At 34.9% G+C, this 21,531-nt stretch overlaps 1 protein-coding gene across 1 annotated transcript in view; it reads right to left on the bottom strand.

Annotated features, from left to right (window-relative positions):
* TBC1D5 (TBC1 domain family member 5) overlaps positions 1-21,531 on the bottom strand; it is a 741,161-nt gene that overhangs the window by 124,470 nt on the left and 595,160 nt on the right. Inside the window, exon 17 of the mRNA XM_077130039.1 lies at positions 5,002-5,087. Within this exon, the coding sequence (XP_076986154.1) occupies positions 5,002-5,087 (86 nt within the window). The remainder of the gene's footprint in view (positions 1-5,001; positions 5,088-21,531) is intronic.

The raw sequence follows: 21,531 nt of genomic DNA, 5'->3' as shown, positions 1-21,531 counted from the left end.
CTTATTTTTTTATAACAATTTCTGATAATTTAAGGGCAAAATTGGAGCAAAATTGAAGTTTTAAATTGTCATTCTGAAAAAAAAATTTGTCATTCTGAGCTCAAAAGCTGAATGAATAAGAAAACGTCAATTACTGAATTGTTTTTAAAAAGAAATTTGAAAGCAAGTGAAATCAGAACACAGTGAAATTACCCATGCATGTAATGGAAAATCTATCACTGAAATACCTAGGCACTTACTTTTAAAAACTTAATTACAGCAATCCATGGTAAAGCAGAGAAGAGAAATCAGGCTTCTTGATTTCTAGAGATATTCTTATCCATGAAATCACATGCTATCTTTGCATCCTCATCCCTTATTTGGATAAGCAACAAACAGAAATCCATTCCCAGTGACGTAGAAAATATTAGCCCCCTGCCTTCTAAGTATCTGCCCATCTTTTGTTTAACACCTCTACTTTGTGATCACTTCTGGGGGTCCTCCATGAGTTATATATCCCCTCTGGATCACTTCCTTGTCCCTCCTGCTAGCCAGTGATAGCCCCAATGAACCAACTCTTTAATAGTCCCCTAACCGCTAACAAAGTTGCAGTCAAACTAATTATGGATGAAGAGCCCAGCCTGGGAAAAGTTTCCTAGGTCTTATATAGCTAAACAGGGACTTTACCAACTGTTTCATAGCTACAATGGTTTTTGGTCACAGATGAAGCAGTGGCATGATAAACAAATATCTAAGAAATAACATGGTGGTTATAAGGGCTGCACATAGTGTTGGAAGAACTCTTTGGAGATTTATGAAGTGTCTCAATTTTTAATCTCTCAACTGATGATTAAAGGTATTCATATACCTTCACTAGTGATGGTTGTTCTTGTTTGAATTTGATTTGCTAATCTGAAAGGTGAAGATGATACTTTATTGTTGTTTTATTTCCAGTTCTTTGACTCATAATGGAGTTTAAACAGACTTTTAAATATTCATTTGCTGTCTGAAATTCTTCTTTCATTGAGTGTCTACTATATTCTAGGCCCTATTCTAGATGTGGAGATATAATACACAAGACAGACACGGAGTTTACATTTTAGTGGAAGAAACAAACAACAAAAATAATAAATCTATAAACTAAATAACAATTTCAGGTAGTCAGAATTACTATAAGAAAAACAAAAACGAAGCAGAGTGAAGGGACAGAGAATAAAGAGATTCATTGTGATCAATGAGATCTTTTAGGAGATAATATTTGAACGGAATGTGCCATATGTATTCTGGGGGAAAAGCATTTCAGGCAGAGGGAAAAACTGAAGTGCAAAACTCCTGAAGTGGGAACATGTTTGTGAGTTTGAGAAATAGTAAGCAGGTGTGTGGCTGGAGTCCAGTGAACAAATGGGAGAGTGGAGGTAGAGAATAAGGTTTGAGAAATACTGGGAGGCTGGATCATGTAGTGCCTGGCTTGCAGATCACCGAAAAGGCTCTGGATTTTATGTTACTCATTTTGGGAAGTCACTGGAGCATATGAGTAGTAGAATGATATAATGTGACTTATGCTTAAAAATTAGTCTGGCTGCTGTATGAACAATGGCCTATAAGGGTAAGGAGAGGAAGCAGGGAAACTAGTTAGAAGATTACTATAGTTGAGATGAGCAATGACATTGACTTGGTATTAGCAGTACAGAGAGGAAAAAGGGATTTATTTCAGGCTATATTTTGAAGATTTACTGATAGACTTGCTATGTTAATGTGAGAGGAAAAAGTCAAGGAGAATTCCAAGGTATTAGACATGATAAGCTAGGTAGTGCTCTTTATTGTGTTGGAGAAATATTAGGGTAATAACACGTTTGTGAATGTGAAGGTAGAATCAAGAGTTCAGTTGGGAAGTATTCAATTTTGAGATGCATATGGGACATTCAAGAGGATTGGACTTATTGAGCAAGAAATGGGATATGTGACTCTGGAATTCAAGGGAAAAAGTCAAAGCAGAGATATAAATTTAGGACCCTTCAGTTATAGATAGTATTTAAAGCATGGGCCTGGGATGAGATCTTTTAGGGAATGAGTATAGACAAGGAAAAAAGAAGCCTGGAAGATGCTCAAACATTTAGAGGCAGAGAAGGAGGTTCAAATAGGAGCCATTGAAATGGCCACTGAAACAGGATCTTGTGTTTCTTAAGGAGCTGCTGTTCTTCACATAATAATGAAATTATACGTTGTCAGTCATATGTACTGCAAATATCTTCCCAAGTTTTTTGTTTGCTTTCTGATTCAGTTTACGTTGTTTTCGGCATAGTTAGTTAGAAGTATTTGTGTGTACTAACATCCACCAGACTTTTCTTTTGTGATTTCTTCCATTACTTTTAAGGTTAAATAGTCTTTAAATAACTAGAGATCAGATAAGCACTAGTACATTATTTCTAGGTTGACTGGTTTGAGTGCACGTTGATTCATTTGGAATTTATTTTGATACCTTTTCATATGACTTGCCAATTCTTCCAATACTATTTATTAACTTTCCCTGTCTTCACTGGTCTATAATGCCATCTCTATCACACACTATTTGGTTTCATTTCAATTTTAAGCTTTGACATTTTAACAGAGATGATGAAAAACCTTCCTTCTAATTATCAACATGAAACTTCGTACAAGAATCTCAATTTGCTTGAAGGGAATGTGTAAAACAGAATCAACATTTTGCAGAAGGAAAATGCAGGGAGAGAGTCAAATAGGAGATAAAAAATGAAGGGAAGAAAGAAAAGGATAAAACCAATTTGCTTTTTCACACACACAAAAAAGTAGTTGCTGAAAAAACATAGAAAGATAATATATGTATGCCTACAATCAACATTTATTCAGTGCCTTCCTTATGTGGGACATTGTCCTAGAGCATGTTGTAGGCTGGCTAGATCATGTAGATGAGTAAGTGGTGAATAAGACAAAAGTACCTGCCCTTCCCTTGGGGGGCTTATATTTTAGTGGAGAAGTGGAGGAGACAGATAATAAATACATAAATGAATTAAATAACTTCAGTTAGAGGTGACTGTTATGAAGAAAATATGATTGGGCAATGGGATAGAGAGCAACTAGGGGAAAAGACAAGCAGGGAGGATAAGAGTGGGCTGAGATGGCATTTGAGCTGAGTCCTAAATAAAGAAAAGGCAGGAGAAGATGGGGGTAAGGCGTGCCCCAGGAGGAGGGAAGAATTAAGTGCAAAGGCCCCAAGCAAGATCAAGAAATAGAGGATAGGTATGGCTGCAGCGTGGAGAAATATGGAGGGTGGAAGAAGATAAAGTCAAAGAGATAAGAAAGGGTCACAGGTAGAAGACTGGATTACCAATGTAATAGGAATTGAGATCTCTCTGGCTTTGTATGAAAAATAATCATACAAAGTGGTGGTATGGGGAGGAGGGGAGAAAGAAAGGACTCCAGCTAGAAAGATTTTATACAAAGAAAAAACCTAAAATACCTTGCTGTTTTTAAGATATCAAAGCTAAATACCTTAACCAGCCACATACACACACTTGTCTATTTGTGTGAACATATCTGAAGGATGTTTGTATATAAAATATCATGTTAAAAAATTTTTTTAAAAACCACCCAAATACTTCATACAATGGGGAGAAAAATACAACTGACTAGACTGTAAGATTCCTGATAGTTTGTTCACTGGGTGCCTAGAATAATGCACTCAATAAACATTTGATGAATCAAATGAAGTAAGTGACTACAGGGAATAGCCCTTTATTTGTGAAACAAAAGTCAGATAAAATGAATAAAGGAAAGAACTTCAGAGAAGTCTTGTGGGCTATGGAACTGGGTTCATAATTACTCAGTACAACAAAATGTGGGATGGGAGGTGCAAGGGTAGTTCAGTGGTAGAATTGTCGCTTACCATGTGGGATACCCGGGTTCAATTCCCGGCCCATACACTACCTCCCCTGCTCCCCCCCAGCATCGTTCAACAAACGGTGCTGCAATAACGAGACAGTCACATGGAAAAAGACTGAAATGATGAAATGTGACCCCTACCATACAGCATACAAAAAAAAAAAGTGGACAGATTTCAATCAAGGATGGGTAATTCTCAAATAAGAGTATACTAAAAGAGGGTTCAAAATTCAAGTTTAAATTTAGCCACTTTCTTGTAAATGTCTTCCCACCCCTTAGACCATGAGTTCTTACGTGGCAGAAACTATATCTTTTTTTCAATTCTCCAGTAAGAACAGAGCATACTGTGTATAGGGTGTTCCATAAATGTGCATTTAGACTATTGGAATCTTACTGTAGAAAAGCCAGCATATAAGCAAAATGATTAAGGAAGACAACTCGGACAACTTGGCAGCATTTACCATCACTAACATTTTCATTTTTCAGAGTACACTTTGAAATTATATTCTAATTTGAGATGATTCTGGTTTGACAAGTTAACTCTTGAGACATCTGCATATAGTATTATGAAAGAACACAACTGTTCATCAACCCTTTATGCCAATGTTAATTTCTTTAAAAAGTAGGATTCCAATTTTTTTATTCCTACAGTGACCCTTAAAATTTCTATGTATATAATCATAAATGCACACACAAGGTACATTTATAAGCTTATTGTGTAATTCTAAAGACAGTTGGGAAACCCCATTTTAATTTTGAACTGAAATAATTTAAAAATATATTATAGAACTGCCTCTTTTTAATCAATAGCAAGAATCTAGAAAGCGATTATACAAGTAGGCACAATTTATTCAGGTTTATTAGTGTTAAAAAATGAAGTTGTCTAACTTCAAATTATAACAAGTATTCATATTTACTTAATTTTCATTTTACCACTGCCATGAATGTATACCATTTTCTTAGGCTTTAAAAAGAACTCAGATAATTTATTTAACAAAGATTCATTTATGTGCATTAGCCATCGATATGCTAAAATATGGAAAATTATTTTTAATAAATGTGTAACATTTTCTGATGACTTCTGAGAATACATGCTTCAAATCTGATCAGAAAAAAGGGACTTACCGGCTTTTATTCATAAGGTCTGCTCCCCGAGCTTTGTAATAATCTAAATTTTGATGGAACTGATAAGTCACTGGTCTTGGATTTTTCTTAAGAAAAAAAGAAACAATAAATTAAAATGCATAAAACTGTTTAAATTGTACATTAACATAAAAAAAGTCAGAGATGATTGGTTTTTGATTCCTTCAGAAAACAGAGTATAATAATGAAATATAATAACTAGTATGCTTCAGGTTTTGCTTTTCTTGTTCAGGTTTTACCTTAACTGATCTTAGTACTCATTAAAAGTTGAAATTATTTTAATACATTTTATTTTTACCTCCTTCATTGTTCACATCATTATTTTATTTTTGGTGACTTTGATCACTTTTAAATATGACTTTCCAATATATAATCAAATAAAATTACTTAATATAAAACTGAAAAGTTATATGAAATGCAACTCAAGCAGAATCTATGCTAAAGGACCAAGAGACACAAAGTATTCTGGAAGCTATACTTTGGACAAATAAAAATGATTTAGTTTTTGATGACCAGAATGCAAAATATGTCCACTTCCACTAGATGGCACACCAAGCCTTTCTTTTCCTAATATTATTATTTTAGCCTTTCTTTTCCTAATAATATTTTAGAATTCGGCAATTCTTTTTAAATTAGCACTTTTTTTTTTTTTTTTTATTACATAGGCAGGCACTGGGAATCAAACCCAGGTCTCCAGCATGGCCGATGAGAACTCTGCCACTAAGCCATGGTTGCCTGCCCTAAATTAGCATTCTATGCCATGCATTCTTATTGATGAGTTTAATAAGTGCCCAAAATATGCCAGGTACTGAAAATATGGAAGGGCAACCATCATAACACACTAGCAAATTGACCAATGCACATTTTCATAAAAGCAGCAGTGGCATTGCCCTTTCTGGCATTTAATATTATTTATAAACATTGCAGAAATGCCTTCGAGTTATTAGGTGGGGTATATATATTCAAACATATTGCATTCTATTATTTAAATGTATCAAGTTCTTCAAAGACAAAAATTAAGCAAATATGCTTCTAGTTTATAAAAAATGTTAACAAGTTAATAGCATAATTTAAATTAATACTATCATCTCTAAAATGTTAAACTTCACATATTTTCCATTAAAAACTAAAGAAAAAACTTATAAATAAATATCTTTCAATGTTTATCTGGACATACAATTCAAGTCAATAATTAGGATTATGTACGAGAGCGTGTCATGTCCTCTGAGAGGTCATCTAGATGGAGGCAGGAAGATTGCAGTGAAGTTCTTTTATTTCAAAGCAAAATTGCCATATATACTTAGAGATCAATCCTTGGAGATGCAATCCCAATGCACTGATATATCTGTATGTCGGCAGGGAACATAATTGCTAAGGTTAAATAGTTTGAAATTCATCAAGCTAACAAGGTGCATCTTAATGATCATGTTGGACCTTTTCTTTTTCTGCTGAAAAGATAATATTTACACAGCTCAACCTTTTCGTATCTTTTCCAAGCCAACTCTTATCATCTGACAAAAATGACAATCCTCTGATTTAGCTCCAGCTATATTTCACTGGCTTGCTATTTAACACAGTTCTACAATAATCAAATCTGAATTGCCTTGATGAAGACGACTGATGCTTTCATGACTACCATACTATTAAGCCTAGAAGTGAAACTTTTCCCTCTCTAGGAATTACATAGGTTTCCTGTGGTAGTTGATGGCAACATGGGACTAATTATGATGGAAAACAAAACAAAACAAAATGCCACTGTCAGATTGCAAGTCCATTCATGATTTCTTTAAAAAGTTAACTTTCACAGGACAATCAATCACGCATGACTAATTTTGCTCTTTATTCTTAATACCTGGAAATACATTTTATTCTTACTAATATAAATGGCTTTTCTTCTCTGATTTCAAATGACCTAATAAAGGATTATGTTAGTTTTTGCTAGAACACAATAAAGAAGGGAACTCATGGAGAAATTTCGTGAAACATCTTCATAAGAAAAAACAAGTAATTCAAGACACAGACTGCTGATCTATCGAAGCACTTAAAGCCATTATTAGAAATAATGATCTAAATTGAACATATGAATGAGACTCAAGTACTGCTTTCACTGAGGCCTATTTAAATTCCTATGAGAATTTTACCAAAGGAGGGGGGCAGTTTAAAGTACTATCCTGTTGGAAAGAAAAAAAATCAAAAGACGATGTTGAAAAACAGCATCTGAAATGTAAGAAAATAAATTCAGAGGTTATGGTTGAAAGTTATTCAATAGAGTTTTCTGTGTGAGAAGATCAAACAGTTACAAAAAGATAAATATACAGACGTACATAATCTAGATTAGTACTGACCAACTGAAATATAATATAGGTAACAAATGTAAGCTTTATATGTGGTTTTAAATTTTCTAGTAGTCACATTAGAAAAAAAGAAATGGGTGAAATCAAATGCAACAATATTTTTATATTCAATATATCCAAATTTGTCATTTTAGCATGTAATAATGTAAAAAAAGTTATTGAGATATTTTACATTCCTTCTTTTGTACAAAGTCTTTGAAATTCAGTATGTATTTTATTCTTACAGCATACCTCAATTTGGACTAGCTATATCTTCAAGTGCTTAATAGCCACATGTGACTCATGGCCACCGTACAGCAGAGTGCAAAACTAAATGTGTGACCCATATGTAAGCCAATGTGTAACTATAATAATGAACATTTATAGACATAAACAATAAAAAGGCACACATAATTTTATCCATTAAGAATGAAAACTGAGTTCTTCAGTTAATCTATTATTCTTCTCTTTTAATTAGGTTAGTTGTATTTCTTCTGAATAAGGTTTTAAAAAGTCCAGAAATCCTGGAACAACGCATTTTCACACATAGAAATGAATAAATTAAAATTATTTAAATTAATTAGTAGGTTCAAATCATTGTTAAAAATACAGATGTGTATATAAATAGATATATAGATTGACAGTGGGAGCTATGTATCAAAATGTTAACAATTTTAGGGGGATGAGATTGAATGAACACAATACTAATTTTATGTAACTGAAACATTTTAAAAATGGAGAGATATTTGTTTTTCTTATTTTTAAGGATTTTTTTCAAATAACATTTTATTGAATGTAACATTTCCGATTCCTAATCTCTAAAGATATGGTATTACCTCTAAAATATAAACGGTACTACAATTTTACATATATTAAACTCTGTATGAGAGAAAGATCAAGGCTCCGTGACACTTATAACTTCTCACTGTATAAAAAATGTTATGTCTACAACTTTAGTGTTATGTTTTCACCTGGATTGAAACAATCAGTTTCAATATGGTTTTAAACCTTTACTCAAACAGTAAAGATAGTAACTATTTTAAGTTTTCCCTAACCAATGTATATTTTAAAAAATCCAAAACTCTGAGATTTTGGTGAATTTTCCTTTGGAAAAAAGATAGCAAAATGGTACGCATATCTTAACTTTATATTGGTCTGTGTACAGAGAAATATCAATTATGCCCTACGGCCTCAGAAGTCTATAGAGCTATACATAAAGATGCAGGAATAACAAATTCCGTCTACCCCAGATTTTTACCAGGACTTTCCTAGACTAACCAGGATGAACTTAAAAAAATGCAAGATTTTAACTAGTTAACTTCCCAAGAACCACTCAACTCTTTGGAACTCTGCTTAAATTAAGCTTTCTCTTCAGCATTTTATTTTATGGCAATATAAGGAATATGCTGACAATTCCACCTAAGGGTATAGGCAGCTTGGATTTTGGAGAGATATCTTAGAGCTTTGTGGACAAAGTAACTTACAGAAGCAAAATTGATGGTGGAAACAAGTGTCCCAGAGAGAACTATATAGAAAAAAACAAAACAACAAAACAAAACAAAACAAAGCCTATGCTGGGCAACTTCTGACTTTCAAAATGCTTTTGTTAATTAAGCATGATTATAAAATCAATTTATAAATAGTACTTAAATCACAGTGATCAAACTGAAATCTAATCTCTCAGTTGTAGTTAACTTTCTCCACTTCTGGGGCCTATATTTTATGATAGTAAGTTGGTCTTTGATGTAAGTTCAGTTACAACAAATACTCTGTACTAAAATGAATATGCATTTTGATGGTGAACAACTCCCTGATGTCCTATCCGTAACCCAAGTCTGTAGATCAGTATATAACCCCCCTCCTCAGGCCACCTATCTCTATCCTTGGCTATGGTTAAGTATTTGAATTCAAGTTTAAATTCATTATATTGTGATAGCATAAAACCATATAAATGATAACCCACACTAAGTACAACTAACCACATACAGTCACATGACAACTTTCCTTGTTCTGAATCTACTGAAACCAAATTAGTCCAACAAAGGTCACTAAAATAGTTGTGACCACAAACTCCTGTCCTCTACTGAAGATGCCATCTTCTTTTAAATCATCATAAAGAGACTCCAGAAGGAAAAGAGTCTGAATTACTCATCCTGCTCTCAATAGCACAGTACCTTCTTGCATAGGGCTGACTATAAACACATGCAGAACAGAAATGGGCAAAAGAAAAGCAATTCCAGTAATACCTGTCCTAATTTATTAATGTACCAGGAAGAGTAAAGGTAGAATTATATGTTAAAAACAAACTAACCAAAAATCTAGAGTAAACATAATACCACTCATTTGCTTATAGCACAGGGTGCCTGTTAGATGAGGCAAGGGCACATGCATCAGTGAAGCGAGCCTCAGATCCTTGTTCCACCCATTACTAGTTGAGTGACTGATGAGTTAGTTACATTTCTAGCTCTAGTTTCCTCATTTGCAAAATTGTAGTAAGGATTAAATGAGACAATGAACATTAAGTGCTCAGCACAATGCGTGGTACTTAATAAGAACTCCATAAAATGGAAGCTATGATTTCTGACAGACCTTAAATTTGAGTGTGCATTTGACAGTTTGGTAACCTAAAATCTATAACAGATAGATAGAAAAAGTGATGTTTTATACTTCTCATAATCATACCCAAATTTGGGATAGATTTACCTAATGCATTTTTTAAAAGCAAAAATTAAATTCAGGAAAACAGACCATGTACACAGATCCCATTTGTTGAGAGAAATATAGTCTTATTTCTCTGAATAGGAGTACTTATGTTTATAAATTTAAAAAACTATCAAATCATGCTGTGTTTTAAATGAAATATTGTTTGTCAGTTCATGAGATTACAATAATTAAGGTGATTTCCTGCAAAATGTTCAAATTATTAACATTTTTATAGTTTATTGATAACAAAAAGAATAAAAACCACAAAAAACAAACAAAAGTATAGTTTATTGGTAACAATTTTTGCATTAAATTAAATTGATAAAGTTCCTGTACTACTTGTTTAACAGAAAATACTGATTTATATTTATGATGCAATGTATGTTTGGCATTAAGAAAAGAAAAACATTTGACAAAATGAAAATTAGCTTTCTTTCCCTTAATATCTTGCTATCAACTCTTAACTTTCAGCATGTCAGATTAGAAAAGAGGATAAAGAATATAGCTCACAAGGAAAAATAGCACTGTAAAAATATGTTGAACGTTTCTCTTAGATGAAAAATGAGACTCTTATTTTAGTGAATATGGTATTGCCTCCTTGCTGGGGGAAAAGCAACTATGATTAGAAAAATGAATTGCTCAGCTGTTTATAAGAAAAAGCTCTTGGGGAATTTCTGAGGACCCCAAAGGCAAAGCATTATAGGGTTATGCAAACATATGTTGCAGGTGTTTTAGGGGAGACAGGTGGGCAAACCTCAGCTATGGAAGAGAAGTTAGTTTAATAACGCTGTAACTGAAATGAGACAGCGTAAATGTGTCCAACTGCAGAAATGTCATGGCATGAGTGAACTGGAGCTGTAGAGCAAAAACTCTCCCTAAAATAATTATCTCATGGGTGCCAGGCAAACAGAAACATTTCCTTCTTGCAGTTTTATAGAAAACAAACACTGTCAATTACTTTTTTTCCCCTAACTATTAAAGATATTTTAAACCTGGAATAAAGAACAGCCTGAAATAATGGTAATTATCCCCCCAAAAAAGATGAAGTATTGTTGCCTTTATTTAAACAAATATTCCTAAGAAGGCAGTTTGTTGTAATATTCCCTTTGGTTCACGAGGTAACATTACATTTATCACAATTCTCCTAAAGCCTAAGATATTTCAATATTAAAATGCTAATTTTATCTTTTCTTTTGCCTGTAATTAAAGCTAGGGAAATTTGTGATCTGATATTTACTGATTGCTAGAGGTTCCACAAAGTTCTCACCGTTTCTGACTCTTATTGCCACAGACTACCCGCTTCATTAAAATCAGATCCAGAAACACAGAGTATCAGAGAAGCAGACATTATAATCCTAAATGCTCATAAAATCCTATATAAAAACATACATACATACATACATACATACGTATACATATAAACCAATAATGAATGACTTTGTCTGGATAGTGTTACCAAACCTAGACTTTTTATTTTATTTGGTTTCTTCAATACTTACCTGAGTTGATTTTATATGTATTTATGTATAATAGTATATTGAGCCATAACTTATCTAAACCACTTTTCTTTCTTTTTATTCTAGCAACCTATACCATGAGTTAAATTTCTAGTACTTAATATAAAATATACTCACAAAATTTCAGATTTGGAGAAATAAAGCCAACTTAAAAAATAATATTACAAAGTCTAAAATGGGTAGCACAATGTATTTATTAAGTAAAGATAGGCATTTATCCAAAAAAGAAAATAAAACATCTAACTTGGTTTTAAATTTGAATATTATATCAGCACCAGGAATTAAAACCACCTCTGCTTTATATACCAACGATTTCCAGGTATTGTGATAGGAAATATATATTATGAATATTAGTTTTCAAGAATCTTAGAGCAACTGACAAAAAAAAACCCAGGTAATTTCAATCTATGCATCTATAGCATACCTTAAAAAGAACACATAAAAAGCAGCGAGACAGAGAGAGAGAGAGAGAGAAGAAACAAAAACATCTTTAATTGGGTAAAGACACAGACAAAACCTCTGAACTCATGCCAGCCTCATTTTACATACCGAATAAACCCAATTCCCTAAAGTGACATCCCCATCTATACCCTGGCAAGCTGAGATCTCAGATGGCAGAGAAGCATTTTAAACCACCTGTGCATTATGCTCAGTTTTAACTTTGCACAATAAATAGACACCAAAAGAGAAATAAAATTTTTTCATTTTTCTAATGTATTTACATTTTTGAATTTAGCATGCAAAAAGATGCCAGATTAACATGCCCCCTAATTTGCTAATTATATTTATTACAGTGGGAGGAAAAGTAGGAGTTTAGGTATATACATTTTCTGTATTACTAATACTGGGCATCAAAATGTTCTTTTTAAATAGCTGTTTAGTTTTTTTCTTTTTAGTACTACTGAATTCTTCACCTTTTTCTTTGGATGTTCACAGAATGGGGAAATAAAATCTGACCTCCAAGGTTTAAAGAAATGTGGAAATCCACTTGTCTGTTGCTAACAGTGGTTCAATGACTTAAAGGAACATATACTTATAGATCTCAAAAAGTATTCCATAATGATCCCCATTTGGGAAACAGATTTAAGAAATTAAAGTCTTTGAGGTAAAAATTACCATTGCAAATTTTTGTCTTGGGAAATATTAAAATATTTAAACAAAATTATCATCAAAATAGAAGCAACTTAAAAATGGCTTTAGGATTTGTGGAACCCCAAGAATAAGTATGTGTCCCCCAAGGGACCAAGAAACCTTTGGGAAAATTTTCTCCTACCCCCACCCCCACTCCAATCCTTTTTATCCTATCTTCCTTTGGCAACCTGCTTTTGTAACTGCCAGGGCAACAAAAGTTAAGTACCAACATACTGAGGCCTGGTAAAATGAAGCCTTGCCCAGCAACACTTCTAATGATTCCTTTAAAAAATATTTTTATTGTGGCAACACATATACAACATAATCTAATGCAAATTTGGGAGTTACTCTGATGATAAAACATTTGAAATTAAAAATGTATTTATTACATTTTTTTATTTTTTTACATTTATTTATTTTATATTTAATATTTTTTTAATCCATTTCTGTGGTGCAGACCCATGGGACCCTTTGATTAGGATATTTCAATTGAGATGTAACCCATCTCCTTCAGGGTGAGTCTTGATCCTCTCACTAGATCCTTTCTAAGAGGATAAAACACATATAGCGCTGCTTGATAAGAGTGGAGCCGAGAGCATGGCTGTCTTCCCAATGCTTGGAGATGTTACAGTCCTCACCCCAGTGTTTGGAGAGAACAGGACCCTAGCGCTGTCAAACTGGGATGACAAAACACCATTCTATAGATGACTTTCAGACGTAGAAATCTAATGAAGCCGGCCCTGCAGATTTTCGGAACAGTTTAGGACCTGTGAGACCCTTCCTTTCAATGTCTCCTTATGGCAAAAGGAATGTTTATCCTATGACTGTCCCTTGTATAATGGAAACAGATAACTTGTTCTATGTTTCATAGGTCCATGAAGAGGGGAATTTGCCCCAGGACAGATCATGCCTGTAACTGATTGTGATGAGACTTTGTACTTAATAGTGTTAATGAAATGATTTAAGCCTTTTGTGACATTGTGATGGAATGAATATATTTGTATATTGAAATAACATGTATTTTGTTGTGGTTCAGAGGGTAGAGTGTGGTGGTTTGAAGCTGTTATGTACCCCAGAAAAGGCCATGTTCTTTTAATCCGTTATTTTTTTTAAATTGTGACAACATATATACAACAAAGCAATAAATTTGAAGTACACCGCAGCAATTAGTTATAGAACAGGTTTCAGAGTTTGGTATGGGTTATAGTTTCACAATTCTAGGTTTTTCCTTCTAGGTGCTCCAAAACACTGGAGACTATAAGAAATATGATTCAGCAGTGATACTGATTTGTTTAATCCTATCTTCTCTGATCTTTCTCAGGTGGGACCTTTTGATTAGATTTTTTCAGTTGAGATGTGACTCATTACAGTGGGTCTTGATTTTCTTGCTAGAGTCTTATATAAGAGAATAAAACACATAAGCTAAGAGATGAAATTAAGAGAAGCTCATAGAGGAAATCCCTGGAAAAGCTAAGAGAGGACCCACAGAAGCTCAGAGAGGGAGCCACTGAAGACAAAGGTTGAAAGCTACAAGACCCGGGAGAGAAGGAGAAGCAGACATTGCATATACCTGGCTATGTGATAGAGGAGTATGGACTGCCAAAACTTTTCTTCAAGAAGAAAGTATCATTGTGTTGATTCTTTAATTTGGACATGTTCATAGCCTTAGAACTGTAATTTGTAAACTAATAAATCCCCACTTGTCAAAAGCCAGTCCATTTCTGGTATACTGCATTCTGGCAGCTTTAGCAAACCAAAACACTTGCCTGTTTCATTCTAGATGTCACATGTTATTTGATCTCATATGTGAATGAATTTCTCTAAATACCAGATATGTGATTAAGTATTTTATTTTAATCAGTAACCTTTGATGAGTTACTGATCTCAAGTGTTTAGTGAAAACAATTATCATACCAATTGCAAGCTGCCCCACATAATATCTATGCCAGGGATTCTTAATTTTTTTTTTTGCCATGGAATACTCTGCTTCCTGGTGAATATTTTGGCCCCCTTCTTTAATTCATATTAAATAATAATATTTAAATGCAAAAAAATACATAGCAATATAAGGAAACAAAGTATAGTATCAAAATACTGAACAAATTTGTAAAATAGCAATACATGTGCTTTTATATTAATGTATTAAATAACAAGATCTAGTAGCTGGTGTAGTCGTTACTATAATTTCTAAGAAGTGATGAATTATAAGTGGTATCTCAAGATATCGTTAAAAACTATAATATGATATGAAATACCTGTGATGATTGCTGTTGGTGACTGTGCTGGTTTGAAAGGATGTATGCACCCTAGAAAAGCCATGTTTTAATCCTAATCCCATTTTATTAATCCAGCCATTTTCTAATCCCTATTCAGTATTGCATGTTTGAATCTGTAATTAGATCATCTCCCTGGAGATGTGGCTCAATCAAGAGTGGTTGTTAAACTGGATTAGGTGGAGACATGTTACCCCCCAAAGAACCTCTTTGGTTGCTTCGATATGGTCTCTCTCTCTTGAAGCCAAGTCAGCAGGTACACTCACTGCCTTCCCCCTTTGTGGAACATCACTCCCAGATGTGCACATCTCCCTGGCAATGTGGGACATGACTTCCAGGGATCAGCCTGGACCCAACATTGTAGGATAGAGAAACCTTTCTTGACCAAAAGGGAGAACAGAAAGGGAATAAAAAAAAGTTTCAGTGGCTGAAAGATTCAAATCAAGTTGAGAGGTCAGCCTGGACTTTACTCTTATGCATTGTATAGATAGCCCTTTTTAGTTTTCAGTGGATTAGAAGAGCTAGAAGGAAATACCTGAAATTGTTGAACTGTATTCCAGTAGCCTTTAATTCTTAAAGATGATTGTATAACTATATAGCTTTTACAGTGTGAACGTGTGATTGTGAATACCTTGTGGCTGACACTCCCTTTATCTAATGTATGGATAGATGAGTAAAAAATAAAGACAAAAGACAAATATATAATGGGGGGGATGGGGGCATGGGGTATTTTGGCTGTTTTCACTTTTATCCTTATATATATTTTTGGGGAGTAATGAAAATGTTCAAAAATTGTGGTGATGTGTGCATAGTATGTGATGGTACTGTGAGCCACTGACTGATTATATACTTTGCATTATTATATGGTATGTGAATATATCTCAATAAAATTGCATTAAAAAATGCAGTTTGTTCAGATTCCCACCCACATTATTGCCTCATCTAGTTTTATTTTTATACCAGATTTTCCTTTCTTTCCATTAAAAAATCATAGGGTTTTAGGATTATGTGCCAGATTGAAAGGATGTACGTACCCTAGAAAAGCCATGCTTTAATCCTAATCCCCTTGTATAAATCCAGCCGTTTCTTCTAATCCCTATTCAGTACTGTATGTTTGAATCTGTAATTAGATCATCTCCCTGGAGATGTGACTCAATCAAGAGGGGTTGTTAAGCTGGATAAGGTGAAATGTGTTTCCACCCATTCGGGTGGGTCTTGATTAGTTTACTGGAATCCTATAAAAGAGGAAACATTTTGGAGAAAGCTGGAGATTCAGAGAGAACAGAGAATGCCGCAGCACCACAAAGCAGAGAGCCCACCAGCCAGTGAGTTTTGGAGATAAAGAAGGAATATGCCTCCTGGGGAGGTAGACAGGAAGCTAGCAGATGATGCCATGTAAACCATGTGCCCTTCCAGCCAAGAGAGAAACCCTGACTGTGTTCACCATGTGCCTTTCAGATGAGAGAAAACCCTGAACTTCATCGGCCTTCTTGAACCAAGGTATATTTCCCTGGATGCCTTAGATTGGACATTTCTATAGACTTGATTTAATAGGGAAATTTTCTTGGCCTTAGAACTGTAAACTAGCAATTTACTAAATTCTCCATTTTAAAAGTCATTCTGTTTCTGGTACATTGCATTCCAGCAGCTAGCAAACTAGAAAGTGACAATATCTTAGGTGACAGTGCTAATTCTAATGTAGTTTAATATATAAAGGAAATACTAAATTTTACTTAGAGCTTAGTGAAAATAAAGATATAATTTTTTCCCATCCAAGTTCCTAGACTTCTGGATTTTATTGACAGACCACCTGGGGGCTCTTTGACCCTGGGTGTCATAGGCAGCATTGAGCTGATTTTTTTCCCACATATTTTGCTGTAGGAATATGTGCAGTGGACATGGTCAAAATATAAAAGCACAGCCAGCTACTGAACAGGACTGATTGGGGATCCCAGCAAAACAGAGACCTCATGCAGGCTTGATCACTTAGATTTCCTGACCAACTGATATAGATTTTCAGTGTTTAACAACTAGTATTGCTATAATACCAGCTGAATGTCAGCTCTCAGTAGGAGCAGCATTGGAGTGTGTTTAGATATACAGGTTTTGCCATGGATAAGACTCAAGCACTTTATCTGAATGAAGGCCGATGGGAAGTGAGGCTAGGTGGGGTATCAGAGTGAAAATGATAGGTCAGTGCTCAATTACAGTGAAACAAGATGTCAATGTCTGGAAAGCCCATTTCTCAACTAAATACTCTGAAAGGACTTCCATCACCATGGAGCAATGAATGGCAGCCTGATCTGTAGAGAACTGCTCAGTAAGTGGAACTGTTCACTCATCTTTTTTTTTAAGAAACACCTGAACTTTCTTAGTCTGCTGTCAGAAATACTTCAGGAAAATAACTTTTCTAAGGCCATTTTTCTGAAGAATCAAATCAGGTAATTGGGGCCCAAGATCACCCTGGCTGGAACTCTGAATCAGTAAGAAGAAATACGGTTGGCTACATAGCTTATTGTGATTCAGAAAAAAGGTTGAGAGGGTCTTAAGTAATCATCTCATTTACGTGAAGGGGAGTCATTGGAAGTCATACTCCTTTTCTATTCTGTATGAAAGTATAGGACTCCTGTTTCACAGTGGGCACTGCATTTAAAATACTTGTGAGAGATGATTTTTTAAGTGACAGAAGTAAAAAAAAAAAAAAAAGCAGAACAGTATACAAGGTATAATCCTTTTTGCACAAATACTTTTTAAAAGAAATACTTTGTAGAAATCGACACGTTCCTAAAATTCATATAGAAATGCAGGGACCCAGAATAATGAAAATAATCTTGAAAAAGATAAACAGAATAGGTGGACCCATAGCTACCAATTTCAAAACTTACTACAAACTCTACAGGAATCAAGACAGTGTTGTGCTAGCATAAAGATAAATGAACAGATCAGTGGAATAGAATGAAGAGTCCAGAAATAAGCACTCACATTTATGGTTAATTTTTGATAAAGGGAGCAAGTAAATTCAATAAAGAGAAAGACTGGTCTTTTTGACAAACACAACTGGTTACCTATGTGAAAAAGAATGAATTTAGGACCTCTACCTCACATGACACACAAATTAACTCCAAGTAGATCACAGACCTAAATGTAAGAGCTAAATCTATAAAACTCTTTGAAAAATTATAGCAGCAAATCTTTGTGATTTTGGGTTAGGTGATGATTTCTTGGATATGACACTAAAAGCACAAGTGATAAAAAACCAGACTGATTTTTTGGGCTCCATCAAAATTGCTTCAAAGGAAATCAATAAGAAAGTAAAATTGCTTCCCTGACTGAGAAAAAGTATTTGTAGTTCATATATCTGATAAGAGACTTGGATCCTGAATATACAAAGAACTGTAACAACTCAATAATAAAAAGACAAATAACCCATTAATAATAGAGAAGGGATCTGTGCTAGTTTGAAACTGTTGTGAACCCCAGAAAAGTATGTTCTTTAATCCTCATTTAATATTGTTGGGTGGGATCTTTTTGATTAAGTTGTTTCCAAGTAGATGTGACACACTCAAGTGTGGGTGGGACCTTTGGATTAGGTGATTTCCATGGAGATGTATCTCTACCCATTCAATGTGAGGTTGCCTACTGGAGTCCTTTAAGAAGGAACTATTTTGGAAGAAGCAACATAGCCTTCAGAGCCAAAACATTTGCAAATGCAGAGCCCAGCAGACACCACCATGTGCCTTCCTATGAGATGGTAAACAAGCCAGAACCTGTAGAGAGCCAAGGGAAGCCAAGAGATGACACCCAGCCCTGGATAAGCCAAGTGAGGAACCCCCACAGGAAACAGAGGCTGAAAGCAACAGAGCCCAGGAGCAAGGGGTCAGCAGAAGCCGGCTTCATGCTTTCCCAGCTGACAGAGGTGTTCCGGACAGCACCAGCCTTTCTTGCGTGAAGGTAACCTCTTGTTGGTGCCTTAATTTGGACATTTTCATGGTCTTAGAACTGTAAACTTGCAACTTAATAAATTCCCCTTATAAAAACCATTCCATTTCTGGTATATTGCATTCCGGCAGCTTTAGCAAACAGGATCTAAATAGAGATTTCTCCAAAGAATATACGTGAATTGTAATAAACACATGGAGAGGTGCTTAATACTATTAGCCACTAAGGATATGCAAATCAAAACCACAATGAAATACCATTCATACCCATTAGAATAGCTATAATAAAAAAGAAATATAACTTGGAAATCACATATTAATAAGGGTTTAGTATCCAGAATATATAAAGAGATTCTTCAACTCAACAGCAAAAACACAAATAACCCAATTAAAAAATGGGCAAAAGACATGAACAGACACTTTTTTAGAAGAGGAAATACAAATGGCTAAAAGACACATTAAAAGATGCTCAACTTCACTGGTTACAGACAAATGCAAAATCAAAACCAGAATAAGACATAATCTCACACTCACTAGAATAGCCACTATCAAAAAAAAAAAGAAAGAAATAAAATGACAAGTACTGGAGAGGATGTGGAGAAAGAGGCACACTTATCCACTATTGGTGGGAATGTAAAATGGTACAACTGTTCTGGAAGGCAGTTTGGTGGTTTCTCAGGAAGTTAAGTATAGAATTGCCATATGATCTGGCAATACCATTTCTAGGTTTCTATTCAGAGGACATGAGGGCAAGGACACAAATAGACATTTGCACACCAATTGTGCTGGTTTGAAAGGAAGTATGCCCCCTAGAAAAGCCATGTTTTAATCAAAATCCCATTTCATAAAGGTAGAATAATCCCTATTCAATACTGTATGTTTGAAACTGTAATTAGATCATTTCCCTAGATGATGTGATTTAGTCAAGAGTGGTTGTTAAACTGGATTATGTGACAACATGTCTCCACCCATTTGGCTGGGTCTTGATTGGTCTGCTGGAGTCCTATGAAAGAGGAAACATTTGGGAGAATAAGAGATTCAGAGAGAGCAGAGAATGCTGCAGCACCACAAATCAGAGTCCATGAGCCAGTGACCTATGGAGATGAAGAAGGAAAATGCCTCCCAGGGAGCTTCATGAAACAGGAAGCCAGGAGAGAAAGCTAGCAGATGACTCCATATTTGCCACATGCCCTTTCAGCTGAGAGAGAAGCCCTGACTGTGTTCACCATGTGCCTTTTCACTTGAGAGAGAAACCTTGAACTTCATTGGCCTTCTTGAACCAAGGTATCTTTCTCTGGATGACTTTGACTGGACATTTCTATAGACTTGTTGTAATTGGGACATTGTCTCGGCCTTAGAATTGTAAACTAGCAACTTAAATTAAATTACCCTTTTTAAAAGCCATTCTGTTCCTGGTATATTGCATTCCGGCAGCTAGCAAACTAGAACACCACTGTTTATAGCAGCATTAATTACAATTGCCAAGAGATGTAAACAGCCCAAATGTCCATCAACAGACAAATGGCTAAACAAGTTATGGTATATACATACGACGGAATGTTACATGGTTTTAAAACAGAATAAAATCATGAAGGATGTAACATAATGGATGAACCTTGAGGACATTATGTTGAGTGAAATTAGCCAGAAACGAAGGGACAAATACTGAATGGTCTCACTAATATGAACTAACATTAATAGTGAACTTTGAGAGTTAAAAGTTAAGAACACAGGTAATCAAGAGATAGAAATAGGGTAGAGATTGGGCATTTGGTGCTGAAGGAATACAGTTTGTGCAGAACTGATTGTAAAAATTCAGAAATAAATAGCACAATACTATCGGATTATAGCACAGTAATACAAGTATAATGAATGAAGCTGAATGTGAGTATGATAGAGGGAGAAGGGCTGGGGCACGAATGAAACCAGAAGGAAAGATAGAGGATGAAGCCTAAGATGGTAAACTTAGGAATGTCTAGAGTGGACAATGATGGTGATTAAATGTACAAATATAAAATTGTTTTTGCATGAGGGAGAACAAATGAATTTCAACCTTGCAAGGTGTTGAAAATGGATTTCATATAGGAAAAAGTACTATCAATGCAAGCTAGGGTCTATAGTTAACAGTAACATTGTAATATGCTTCCCCTGAATATAACAAAGGCATTATGCCAAAACTAAATGTAAACATGCAGGAGGTATGGGGGGGGGGTATGGATTCTTTGTGGAAGAAAAGGAAATGTCTTTATATAGATTACAGTGACCAAGGCATGTCTATGTACTCAGGCTGGAATGTGTGTGACTAAAACTTTTTAACAATGAACAGAGAGAAACAAGTGCTAGAGAAAATGTGGAGAAAGAGATGTACCTATTCACTAATGCTAGGGAAACTAAGAGGTGCAGACCCTCCAGAGGGCAGCACGGTGGTTCCATTGGAGGTTAGGGGTGGGGTAGTCAAATGATCATCATGCAACTCTGTTTCTAGATATATACCTGGAGGAACTGAGAGCGGGGACATGAACAGACATTTGCACACTGGTGTTTATGGCAGCAGTGTGAGTGACTGGCAATAGATGGAGATGGCCTAGGGGCACAATGACTGAGGGAAGGAAGGTGG

This window comes from Tamandua tetradactyla, chromosome 15 (genome assembly GCF_023851605.1).
Source record: "Tamandua tetradactyla isolate mTamTet1 chromosome 15, mTamTet1.pri, whole genome shotgun sequence".
NCBI classification, from domain to species: domain Eukaryota; kingdom Metazoa; phylum Chordata; class Mammalia; order Pilosa; family Myrmecophagidae; genus Tamandua; species Tamandua tetradactyla.
This window is presented reverse-complemented; position numbering and strand designations above follow the sequence as displayed.